This window comes from Mchenga conophoros, linkage group LG10, assembly GCF_057382185.1.
Source record: "Mchenga conophoros isolate Kocher_MC1m ecotype Shallow Benthic linkage group LG10, M_conophoros_male_GT1.1, whole genome shotgun sequence".
Lineage (NCBI taxonomy): Eukaryota > Metazoa > Chordata > Actinopteri > Cichliformes > Cichlidae > Mchenga > Mchenga conophoros.
This window is the reverse complement of record NC_140535.1, coordinates 20,666,906-20,680,078: the sequence shown is the minus strand read 5'-3', so window position 1 is coordinate 20,680,078 and position 13,173 is coordinate 20,666,906. Positions and strand designations below refer to the sequence as shown.

Below are 13,173 nucleotides of genomic sequence, written 5' to 3'. Positions count from 1 at the left end.
GCACGCTTTCACAAACAAGGGTGCTTTTTATACAATGTTGTGACCTTTAGATTAAAAATTAAACAGGATTACTGTGCCTCTCAGCCTTAATGGTTCGTCTGAGCTTTAAACTCCACTGTACCAACATCAGCTGACTGAGGAGTCTGTGCTAAATGAAAGCCAGCTAAACTTAGCTGAAATGTGCCAGCTTTATATATACAGACACACACAAGCATCTGAGCTTCCAAATGCCACTAGCCTCAAACACTAATTTAGGGCCCACTGACTGGTTCTGTAACTGTATATCTGGCACACGGGAGCCACTTCACAGAGATGTGTAATTAGCCTAAATCATGGTTGATATCTGATGTCTTCTATGTAAGTCAAAGTTCTGCCATTTCCCCCCGACATAAACGGTTGTTCCTTATTACCAGAAACTGAGAAAAACAGTTCAAAAGCCTTCAGTCACGTCAGTTCAAGGTCTAATGCTTCATTGCTGCTAGCTAGTTTAGATAAGAACACACACAGACACACAAGTGTGCACACACAAAAGCCCTGCCAGGATCATTAGAGATCTTCATCGAGCGCTCCATAGCATCTAACATGCAATGACAAATTTGTGCAAGACACCATGAAGGCCAAACATACCCTCTCTCTATTCCCCATATCAACCAGCATGCATGCACACAAACACACACGCACTCTCCCTTTTTAACTCTATGACCTCTGCCTCTTGATTCCTCATTGCCCATTTCCACCACCTGTGTCTATGTGAATATATTAAAACCAGAAAGACAGGAGAAAGACTCTGATTATGTTACTCTTTAATTTGACATCATTACAACCCAAAACGAGCCAAAAACACACCCTGCCAATTTTCTGTTACATCCTGTTCGGCATAAGCTTGACATTACTTCAGTATTAAGAACACATCCCGTACACAAACACACAGGAGTTTCTTAGTAGGCTCGGTGCGAGGACTCACACAGCAAACTGAAGTTGCACGGAGGGGATTTTCAGCGGCTGAGGCAAAAAAAAAAAGCCGGAATGCTGGTGTGACCGTTCTCAAAGTGGCAAAACGGAAATAAAGTTGGATTTGATTCTGGCCAAATATTTTCTTCTAGCTACAGCCGCTCAATTTTTTCTTTCCTGTGTTTATAATCACACAAATATCATGTTCTGAAACTCTTCTGAGCTTAGGATTTTCAAATAACATAACAAAGTGACTGTTTAATAAATGAATCAATTATCAAACAATCACAGCAGCAGAAACGCTTACAGAAACAATTATCAGCTGTTGCCTCTTCTAGCTATGATACAATTAAGACAAGTCAAAGCATGGCATGGTGCTCATCATCTGATGATTGCAGACAATAAACATGATATCATCTCCTTTTCAGAGAAAGCCATTACCTTATCATTAACTGTGCTATATGTAACTATCTAACCCTGTTCTCTACCTACCAGCAGACTGACCATGTCACTGTTGTGCCAGATCTCGGTGTTTTTCAGAAGCTGGTGATGGGATGGGTCTGCTCTACAGGGGATACCCTACAACCTGGAGGACCACTCTAACCAGCACCTCTACGACACCGTGAACTAGGTGACTGCCAAACAGCCACTACAGCTGCAGTAAAAGATGATGATGCTGAAGTCCACATCTAAACTCACAGCTAATCATGAGACCTAAATCTGTTGGGTGAATCGTGACTCATATCTTGGATCTTGGTCATACCACATAAAATCATCTTCATCCTCATAATCATGATGTGGCTAAACTGCCCTCCCCAAGCTGCTTCTGAATGACACTAGGCTGGGTTGATTTAAAAAAAAGAACAAGAAGCTGTGTCAGACTTTTTACATTTTGAAAACACAGAGAGGAAAATCTATGACTGACAACCACAACGGAGTACAAGTCTAGTTTCAAAGACATGTGTTTGATGACCTGAGGTCAGCGGATCCTTTTGGAACATCCAGTCAATGAGGCTTAACCTTTGGATGACTGCTCCATGGCTCACACCTCCCCTGTTTGGGGCCCAAAGAGTTTCAACGCTGACCCTCTAATTCTCTCGGTACGTGCTGTCTGTCTGAGTGCTCTGGCACAGGGTGTCTGAATATCAGGACAGATTTAAGCACTGATGTAGAAACGGCAGCCTGTCCAGAAATGTATGAGAAAGAGGGCTATTTGATTCATGCCCGGTTCTATTCAATTCAATTTATTGTCATCACACAAAGCCGAGCCAGTGCAATGAAATTTGCAGCATCAATCAGGGCAGCACAACGACACGACAAGTGCACAGATTGAGACCTTCGCTGGCTCAAATAGAAGGAAGATCAATACAATGTTCTCCATAGAATTACCATACGATAACATGCATGCGAGTATAGGGTAAGATAAACAGCAGATTAACGAGTTTATTAGTAACCTGTTATTACTGATAAAGTGGCAGAGCATGGCAGTCTCTGATCCAGTCATTGTGTTGTTCCATAACATGAACAGCGCAGACACACACATATACATAGAGCCTGTCCTGGCACAGCGAAGCTTTAATATAAATGTCCCCTCAGCTGGAAATTGTTTCCAGCGTAGCTGAAAGACCGCTTTTATTGAGCTAGTTAAACACCCCCACCCCATCCCCCTTTTCTCCTACACACAACCAGCACACACGCTCCTTTTTTATACTCGACATAATACTTCTAAAGAAACACAAGGTATTTTTCTGCATTTGTAAGCCTTTTTTTAGATTTACTTAAATTATACACCGAAAAAACAACAGTGTCACAGTTTTAAGTAAAGTCCTCATCGTGTAATGTCGTTTGAATGACATTAAATATAAAGCATGACATTATAAGAGGACCCAAAAGTCTGCAAATGTAGTTAATGCCTGGTGTAAACCTGAAATAAATGCATTACTCATTTAGAATGAACATGTTTGTGCAGAATTTTCATCAGCGGGGGGGGGGGGGGATGGAAAAATACAAAAGCGTCCAGTTTGCATTAATGATTCACATTAGTTCACATTGCCGGTTGGGGAAAAAAATGACAATGAGCAGCATATTTAATGACGCTATCATACCCCCTTTGCACAAGTGCCTCGGGTGGTTGAGAAAACGATATAAATGAACAAAAGGTTTTCACTCGGTCTCCTTTTGGAAAACAAGACTTTCTATGTAAAGGACATTATAATGAGCTTTTGTTAGACTGCTCATCTTCCTTTTCACGTCTAACTCTGTGGCCCTTTCTCAACTCGTGTTTCTCTTCCTCTTTTCATCTTCTTAATTCAGCCGGCTGAAGCATGAATTTAATTCCTTTAGTATTAGGTGGCAGCTCAGCTTCTCCTTATCTCTCTTTTACAGTTAAGCTGCTGTTTTCTTAGACGTTAACTTAAAATACATTGTGGTCCTGTCTTTGATTATATTTCTGGGTTTATGGCGATTTAAAACAGATGAAGAACAGTGTTGGGATTGTGCATTTGGGTGTTTTTCTGCCAGAGATATATTTGCGCCATCATGGGATGGGCCTTTAGCTACGTCAAGTTGGGAGATTTACAATTTACAGGAAACATAATTGAATGTATTGGTGACATTTGCGTGATTATAGACTCACAGTGTCTTTTTGTATGGCTAGCCAGTGACATAAGGCGTTAAATGATACAGTGCCAGCAGCACAGGAACAGCATCATTACATGCAAACAGCGGCTTTTTGAAGCCAGTCCAGTTTGTCCTGGGATCTGGAGCAAAGGTGAGCTGGTGTGGGTGTTACTCCACCGGCAACACCAACAGCAAATACGTCACATTTAACAGCAAGAAGAGGTTGTGCGTTCGCTGCTTCCTTCATGCAAATATGCACATGCTCACATTTGTCAAAAAATAAACATGCACATCGACATTAAAAGCAGCTGCAAGCGCACGGGGATTCATTTGTTGAGTGTGCGAGCGCTTGTGTACGACTTACATTCATACCCCCTTATTTAAGTCATGCTTGGACTGAACCATTTGGCACAAAAGCCTAAGAGTGTCCTCGGGTTACTTTTGTCCTGAGGTGTTTTGTGTCCAGCATCTACTACTAAGAACATTTCTGTTTTGGAAGAGCTCAATGCCAAGAAATCACAGTTGTCACATCACTATTATTGCTCCAAGGACACAAACATTTACAACTACAACCTGAATTTTACACAGTTTTGTATTTTCAATTGAGTGTAGTTATAGCCGTTTAAATTCACTTTAGCTTTTGTCATTTAAAAATGTTCTGTTTTAGTTTCAGTGTTAGTTAGTAACTGCATGCAACAGCTGCCTGTCTACTATTAAGACTATTAAGAGGATCAGAATCAGACGAGTAGACCAGTTTCATCTTGAATTACCAGCCCCCACTCGCCCCCAAAATGATGAAGCAGTTCAACGCATTCCCCAGCCTGTGCAAAGCCATACCTGCCAACACCAACTGCTGAAAAGGGGAGGGTTTTCTAACGTAATACGTGCTTATCCCAACACAAGCACAATCTGTCTTTTTCCTTGTAATTCCTTGGGGTGACTTAAACAACTATTCCCTCTTTTAATAAAATCTGTGCCAATCCTGAATTCAAAAATAGGAAAAAAAACTTTAACTTTATTATAAGGATCCAAACGAGGAAGTAACACTTTATTTATACTCCACAGTATTTGATTGTGGAGTTAATGTTTAAAAGCACCTGTAACAGCACAGAGGCTGAAGGGAAACCTAAATTCTGCAGAAAACAAATTGATCATCATTATTGATGTTTACTGTTTTTGCTTTGGGGAACTTAAATATCAATGAGATTGCTTTTTTATAAGTGGAGTTTTTTTATTCCTCCACAGCTGCTCCATATGTTACTCATTCTTCAACCATAATGTTTTACTTTGGTTTGGAGCAGCCAAGAAAAAAGAAACAAAAAAGCAGGTTAATCATCAACTGTATATAAAAGATGGCCCCCAGCTTCCAGGTCAGAAAAGTCTGCATTCTTTCCAAAGGCCAGTCCTTTTTTATGTTCAGTTTGTCAATTATTTTCCCACAGGGAGAATAACAGTTTATAAAGGATGGCATGGAAAAGGATGGGTGGGCAATGTCCAACAACTGCAGGTCCTCTAGGTGTCACTTGAGGCTGGCTCCAAAAGACACCCAATCCCCAAAATGAATAACTTAACAGCATTAGAAAGCATGGTTATGGCCTGGTCCAAAAACAGTTTGAACCTTTATGGACAGTCTATGGACAAGTCAACTCCCTGGATAAATTCAGGGCATGGCTAAATTGTTTTGACAGGTATCCCAATAATGGCACCGGATTAGTGTCTGCTAGGCTTCATCCACATCCTTCCAGTAACTAAACTGGACCTGTTCACTCTGTGTGTGTGCTGTTGGAGCATTTTTAAAGTATTATCCGTCTAATTTTCTTCCTTGTTTTCTACTACAGACCAGCCTATACGTTTGTGCTTTAATTTTGGTGACTGATATTCAGTATTTATTAGTCTGTCCCTTACCACTAATTAGCTGATATGTGCATATCTGCACTGGACAGTTACAGTTTATCAATGCAGCTTGCTAACCAAAGCTTGTCACCTTTATCACTCCACCCATAAGACAACGTCCGGCGTCAACCCCCCCCCAAAAAAAACAAAAAAGAACAAGGCGTCCCCCAAAGCACTAAAGGTTAGATTTCAAAATGCAGAGTTAGAAGTCAGTGATCATGTTATCGATGCTACATCCATCTTTTATACTGCATACTGCATGCAAGTCCATCAGTGCATCATTTACGTACAGTCTATGGTTGAGCTGAATGTAAACACGGTGTTCACTTACAGCACTACACTAACTCTCCAAGCACGATACCATACATGTATAGAAGAAAACTTGCAGCTTCTTAAAAGGTTATGTTCATGAGGTTCTAAAAATTCCTATTTTTTACATTAACAAGGACAACACTGCTTAATAGAACAACACGTCAAAGGAAACAGACAAGCTGGGAGGAAGAGATCAGGGAGAACTAACAAGTACGTAGCACTACATATTTGCAGCACATTCACAGGATGCACATGCCCAGACACAGGCCACAATGAAGAACATGCAGACAAACGTAAGCAAAAAACAGTTACATAACCAATCGATAGATGACAGCTTCTCAGTTGGACTTCCTGTTGGTGTTGTTGACATGCATCAATGCAATAAAATTACCTCTATACAGAGGACTGCTGGGGATATACATTGACAAAAGCTTTTCTAATATCATTAACTGTAAATACAGCTTTGAAGAGCGATACAGTCCATTTTGCAGCGACAAAGCATCCCCTCACAAATTAACTATAAATACAGCCACACAGTCCACAAACAGATCATAAAAAACTTGACAACTCTTTTTCTTTTCCAATCCCATCAATCAAAATATCGGCTAAATGTATTTGGTTCATTTATGTTTGTTAAAATATTTATATATATATTTTAGCTGCTGTATCTATTCGAATCTCCTGACTGGCTTGAAATTAATAGGAATCAGGCACACAGCTCCTGCACCTTCAGAACTACCATTAGAACTTTCCATGGCTCTGCGAGGCCTGCATGTGACGATGCCAGAGTCAATATGTCAACTGCTGCACGGGGGCAAGATGACGTAATCCTGATCTGTGACTCAAGACCGGCAGTACATGGCATTGGTAGCACACACATATCCAACGACATGCTTTCTCCAACTGGCGCTGTCAGGCTTCAGTCATGTTCTCGCTCCCTCTGAAAGTGTCAATCAAAGCCTTGTTAGCATCTCCAGCCTGAAGCTGACAACGCCTGCGGATCTGTCACTGTGGCATACGTGCTGAGCTAAGCTCTAGCTGGAATCAGAACATCAGAACCGGTAGTGTTGTTTTCTGCAGCAAGGATTCCCCACCCATTGTTTCTTTCATTCCTCATCTGCCACCGACACACAGTGGCCTCTGACCCTGACCTTTGACTTCTTTTGTGTGTGTGCGTGCGTGTGTGTGTGTGTACCCAAACAAGTCACTGCGCTGTTTTCGAAACCACACACAGAGTAGATTTATCCAGTCCTAATACCACTAAACAAATCTGATATACAGCATTTCTTTTGCTTTAAATATAGTCACAGTGGCGCAATCAAAACAACTGGATCGACAATAAGGATTTAGCCATGAATCAATTAATCAAGTCATCATAAGTCAATAGACAGAACAAAGAAAAAAATTAACAATAAGTGGAAAAAAAAGTCTGTTTTAAGTTGAGATTTGCTCAATGACATCCACACACTGCTGTACCAACTTCAACGTCTCCATCAAACCACATCAGCAGCATTTCCAGGCAAAAGACAGAAGACTTCATTGACTTAATAACAGTAATTATTGACTAGGAGCTCACACTGATGTTGTTGTTTTTTTTGTTTGTTTGTTTCAATGATCAAGTTGTAATGAAGCTAGGTCCTCCACGCCAAAACGAGCCAGTTTGGGTGGTTTGGCATTTAATAAGAATGCCTCCCGGGAGGGCGGCTTCCTCAGAATGCTTTCTGGGAACGCCCAGCTGGGAGGAAACCCAGGGGAAGACTCAGGAGGAACCGGAAAATGCTGCTTAGCCTACTGCCACCTCAGTCCAACTCCCGAGAGTTAGAACTGTACTGTACTACATGGTTTGTTTTGAGTCAGAGCTGCGATCACCTCCTCCAACACAAATTAACATGTTCTCGCCAGTCCACAAATGACGGGGTGTCTGAATACTACACTCGTTGTGTGTGAGTGAGTATGTGTGATCACAGTCTTTATTTCTTCATATCATCTCATAGCAGGATCGCATGTGTTCCTGTAGTAGTAACCTCGTCCAACCGGGAAGAAGGACCAAACAGTTAAATTCATTTAAAATTTGCAGGAGCAGTTGATACAAAACTGTGTCGATCAAACAGCTAATTCCTAAATGACTGCTTATTTGATAAAATAGCTGGAAAATGTCCGCAAGTTCTTAAGGACCAAGTGGATGATTTCAAAAAGCTGCATTTTTGCTTTAAAATAGCAGCTAGCTAAATGGCTAATTCGCTGACTTGTGGAAGCACCCTTTACTGACCCAGTCACCAAAACTCCTCTGTATCACTGACAAAAATCTGAGATGTGTCGATATGATTAAGAGGTCTGCAAACAGGTTAAACCAAAACTTGCTGTTGTTAATGGTTTAAAACAAGCATTAGCATACAAATGCTGCTGTTTCATGGTCTGTTACAAGTCTATGTAAGCTGAAGCTCCCCGTCTTGCCTGTTAAGCTGGGACATATCGAAAGCAGCGATGTCTGAAATTCACTCTGCTCTGTGGGCCTTTCACTCTCATCTGTGGTGTATTCATTCAGCTGGGCTTATCTGAAAAAGGGCGCTGCTATCTTCTCCTCTTCCCGCTACTCTCTCCGTCTCTCGTCTCGTCTTGTTGCCACAACACATACCTGCAGTGCACAAAGACCTATCCTTCTACATACTTTCACGCAGACACACACCCAGACTCAGATTCAAGCGTCTCACTGTTGCCATGGGGACTATTTCAACCCTGTCAGCACTTCTAAGATCTGCCCGGAGAGAGGCAATTTGCCCCTCTTCCCATGCTTCGCAGTCTTTCTATCTACCCATCCTCCCCTCCTCCTGCTCCTGCTCCTCCTCCTCTTCTTCTTCTTCTTCTCCCATTCGAAGATGGAAAAAAAATCCCATCCTCCATTCTCGAGAGGCATGACTATTGCTTCTCCTATTCTTTCTGTCAGATTCATTCACCCTCAGTGTTTGGCACCAGCAATCTCCTCTCCTCCTACTCTCACTCCCACTCTATACAGCCTTTATGAGGCTGTGTGTATACACTTGCTTCTTCCTCAGGCTGAGTGAACATTGAGGTGGGGGGCTTGGGGAGAATGTGCATCTGCTGCTGATTTCAGCCACACAGGATCAGCTAAGTGCTGAGAGCTGAGATTTTCCCCCCAAATTTCAGTGGGGAACCCAAGGGGCCAGTTTGATGTATCGACTGAGCCACACCACAAAAGGGAAGATTAGAAAACCTGAAGTGTCTTACTCATGTGGCGAATCTGACCTTTATGTTTCTTCTGCAGGCATTTTAATAGCGTAAGCCTGGAGCAGGCATAAAAAAAAACGATTTAAAAAAGGGGGAAAGGATTACTACTTTGGAGAAGTGAAAAGAATATTATTACTCTACCTCTTAAGAAATGAACTTTATGGCCGGCACTGCCGATAAATGATGTAATAATAATGTGATACTTCCCCAACGGGGGAAATTCTCAGAGAACAAATCAGGCAGAGCCATAAACCAGCTGGCAGGGATTCACTGAGTTGCTTGAAGACAATTTAGCAGGAGGCTTGTGGCTCAAAACCAAAGTTCACTGGCTGAACGATGCTCTTGTGCTACCATAAAAAAATTAAAATAATAATATCCACACCCACAGCCAAGGTGACATAATATTTTAGTATTCAGCTTCCAGTACTTCACAGGTCAAAAGATGAAAGATCCGGCTCATAATTATGTCTGTAATCTGTGAGAATATCTCGCCATTAGCTACACTTTGAGATGCTCTAACACACATATACACAGTGGACGTCTCATTTACTTCCTCAGAGCATTATCCAAATATCCCGACAACATTATGGACCTGCAGCTAAGGGGATCAGCTGAACTTGGACAGGCCGGAGCAGGGCCACAGCTGGGATAGCTGATCTCCCGGAGGGGCCATATTACACGGTTTATCCTTTCTATACATAGACCTGTAAGTATTCTTAGTGCCACCACACGCTGGCAGCAAAGATAACAGCCATAAAACTGTCATGCCCACGGGAAGGGAAGCATTACGTCAAAGACCCAAACCCAGCTAAATGCACTTTGTGATGCTTTTAATTTTTGACAGTGGGGAGACAGGAAGCTGACGTAAATCCTTATGAGGAGAGCTCATAATACACATGACAGCCAGTAAGCTAGTGTAAAACAAGTTAAGATGTCATAGTGACTGAAAGAGTTGCCTGCTGATGACCACTTTTTACTGCCTTTGTTTTAAGGTCTACATCAGTAGGTGTGACATGTCGCTGTATGACGCTGATTTTATAAACTCCAGGGTGCTTTCAGGCTTTCTGCGATGGCTCCAATCTGATAAAGGCATGAGGAACAGATCTGAGCGGGAAGTATCATCAAACTGGGAAATGCAGAGTAATCGCAATACGATAAATCACAGCAACATAATTAAAAGTATGTGTTCCCACAGGATCGTGCTGCTGGTTATTGCAGTTTCTGCTCATGTTTTACAAATGTTTGTGCATGCACTGCCTTCTTTTTTCATGCGTTTGTGTGTGTTTTAAAATGTACTGATCTTTTTAAACTTCATCTAACGTTTCCAGGATGCCATTGTCTTCCACGGCTCCCTCTGCAGCGTGAAGATGAATTTCTAAACCCTTGTAACTTTCTTGAGTAATGCATGTGCAATTAACTCAACTTTTCTTTAGCCTCAGGATTTACGAAAGGGTGCCGACCAGAGCTCAAGTGGAGCAAATGATCGGTCCAGCAGTTTGCAATCTAAATATGTTCAATTCAGGTCTGAGGTTCTGATTTCTTCCAAAAGCTGGACCCAGGTAATGTTAAGCTTTGTGTCATGATCAAAACTGCCTGTTAACCTCCACAATCAACTTCTTTCTTCACATTTCCTAACTTTTTAAGTTCTCTCTGGATGCAACTGCCTCACCACAGCAAGATAATATGATGCATAAAAATGAAGGTACACTTGATGATGGATTGTAAATGGAGTATAAAGCTTCCAGAGCTTGCTAAAGGAGCTTCACACTTAGTCAATGGCAGCCTAAAACTTTTTACAACATGTACTTTTAAACAGTCAGCAAGAAGAAAAGAAAAAAGTTAAACTTCCACATTTTATTTCCAGAGAACCTCTGGAGACCCAAATTTGATCAGCCATAAAGGGTCACACATACAGCTGAATTAATAAAAGCAGAAGTAGCGGTCGTGGGCAGGACACACTCAGACGCGTCTGCTTTCAAGTCCAAAGCCTGAGGAAATGAATGGGTGTGAATGTTAAAACAGCGGAGGAGCTGACAGGCATTTCTCTTACCATGTCCGCTGGGGTGCTGCCCGTCATCGTGAAGCTTCTCCCGGTACTCGGAGGTGTTCAAACGCACATACACACACTCACAATCTCCCTCGCAGGGCAGATGCCAATATTCCTTCTCTTTTTTTTCTTCCTTTTTCTCGCACTTGTAAAAAAGCTCCCCGCAGCTCTGACAAACGCGTCCTTGTGGTGTTTTAAAAGCAGGAATTTATTTATTTTTTATTCCCGGCGACTCGCTCTTTCTATCTCTGTCTGTCTTTCTTTTTTTTTCCCACAGTCACAACACTGAGGTAGCCGAGACGTGTGAAAATGCCTCTTCCTCTCTATTGCACAATCATTTCGTTAATGTCTCTCCCTCACAAATCACTGATTTGGGGAAATATACTTAAGATTAGAGGGGCAAACTGTCGACCCGAGGGCCTCCTTTGACCCTCAAACATCAACAATATCCCGATTCAGAAAAAACAGAGGTGCCTGCGACATGCGAAAAAACCAATACTGCTGGCACATCCGGACGCGGACCTTGTTCTCTCGGGGTGGAAAAAGAACAAAAAAACATCCGCAAGGTTAACGTCTGCCGTCCTCTGATAAACTCGGACACGTCCGCCGGTCGGCGTGAAAAGGCGAAACGGTGATATGAGCCGGTCCTGCTCTTTAAAACGCGGGTATGACCGCTGTTAGCGTTTCAGACTGCACTGCTGCACCTTTAGGACCCGTTCAGCTGTCATTCCGCTGCCTCGAGTCAGAGTAAAGCTAGCCAACGATTCAGAACTTCCGGTGTGGGTTTTCAAAATAAAAGAATGTAACCGCTTAAAGGCTTTTTGTGTGAAAGTTTTTCTTTGAAAAAATTGGGGAAAAAAATAATGTACAAATCATGACATTAGTCTAGCATGCTGGGGTTTCTATCTGTCTATCTATCTATTTATCTAGCTATCATTTCATTTTTTTTTCATATCATAGAACTTCCCACTTAAATTATGATTCTCAAACATTATGTGGTTGTCTCCTCCCACTAAAGTAAGTAATAATATTAATAAATATAAAACACATTAATTCATGAACAATAATAAAAAAATAAATAAAAGTATCTTATCTATCCATCACTACTAATCCTATTTTCTATTATTATAGTATATTATACTATTGTTTTAGTTGTTCACTGGTAATTTGTCTGATTACTCAGGAAAACTACTCATGTAAGCTGCACAGCTATTTTATTGAAGAACATCTATACAACAGCCTATTAAACATTCATCAAATATTTCATTATCCTTAATGAGCTGTGACAGTGCACCGTGACCTGAAAATCCCAAATGAAAAATTATCTTACTTGTAGGGCACAAGTGGCCTCATGTTATCATTCGTAGTTATTCTATTCATCTGATTTCTTTGACCAGTCTATTGCTGGGCCAACGCAAAGACACAGTCACACTCACCTGTGGCCAATTTACCTGACCCATGCATGTCTTTGGACTGTGGGAAAAAACAGTTTTCCACATGCATGTGCAACCTCCTCACGGACTGGTGGATTTGAACCCAGACCTTATTATTATTATTATTACTATTATTACTATTATTATTATTATTATTATTATTATTATTATTATTATTGCTCTATTACCTATCTATAAGTAATAGACAGAGCAATAATAATGGAAGAGTGGGCTGCTACAGGGTTAACATTTTGGTTGAACTAATTGGCAATAAAAAAAATATATATTATGAAAACCACAAATTCTTCAGAAATTTTCAACCAATATCTCAGGGTTCATTTTTGTTTTATTTTGAAGTAAGAATTAGCTTATATCCGGATGTCGGCGCCGTTTTTTTTTTTTTTTTATTTAACATGGCGTCAGTAGCTAGATTTGGAGGGTGGATCAGGAAAGGGAGTGTTGAACATATTTAATAAAAGTAGTGGGACCGTGGATTGGAAGACAGCGCAGTGCAGTTTGGTGGAAGAATAACCAATCACACTTCCACAGCAGCAAGAAGGGCAGAGAACACACAGGAGGGACAAAGGTGGAAATCTAATAGGGCATATCCAATCTTGCACAGATTGCTGTAATCTTATTCTTCTTTTGTCTTTATTTACAAAATCTCAGTTA

At 41.2% G+C, this 13,173-nt stretch overlaps 1 protein-coding gene across 1 annotated transcript in view; it reads right to left on the bottom strand.

Moving 5' to 3' along the window:
- The window catches only part of ubl3a (ubiquitin-like 3a), a 35,332-nt gene extending 23,512 nt beyond the window's left edge, over positions 1-11,820 (bottom strand). Inside the window, exon 1 of the mRNA XM_085289254.1 lies at positions 11,072-11,820. Within this exon, the coding sequence (XP_085145380.1) occupies positions 11,072-11,098 (27 nt within the window). The 5' untranslated portion in view covers positions 11,099-11,820. The remainder of the gene's footprint in view (positions 1-11,071) is intronic.
- Between the last annotated feature and the right edge of the window lie 1,353 nt (positions 11,821-13,173).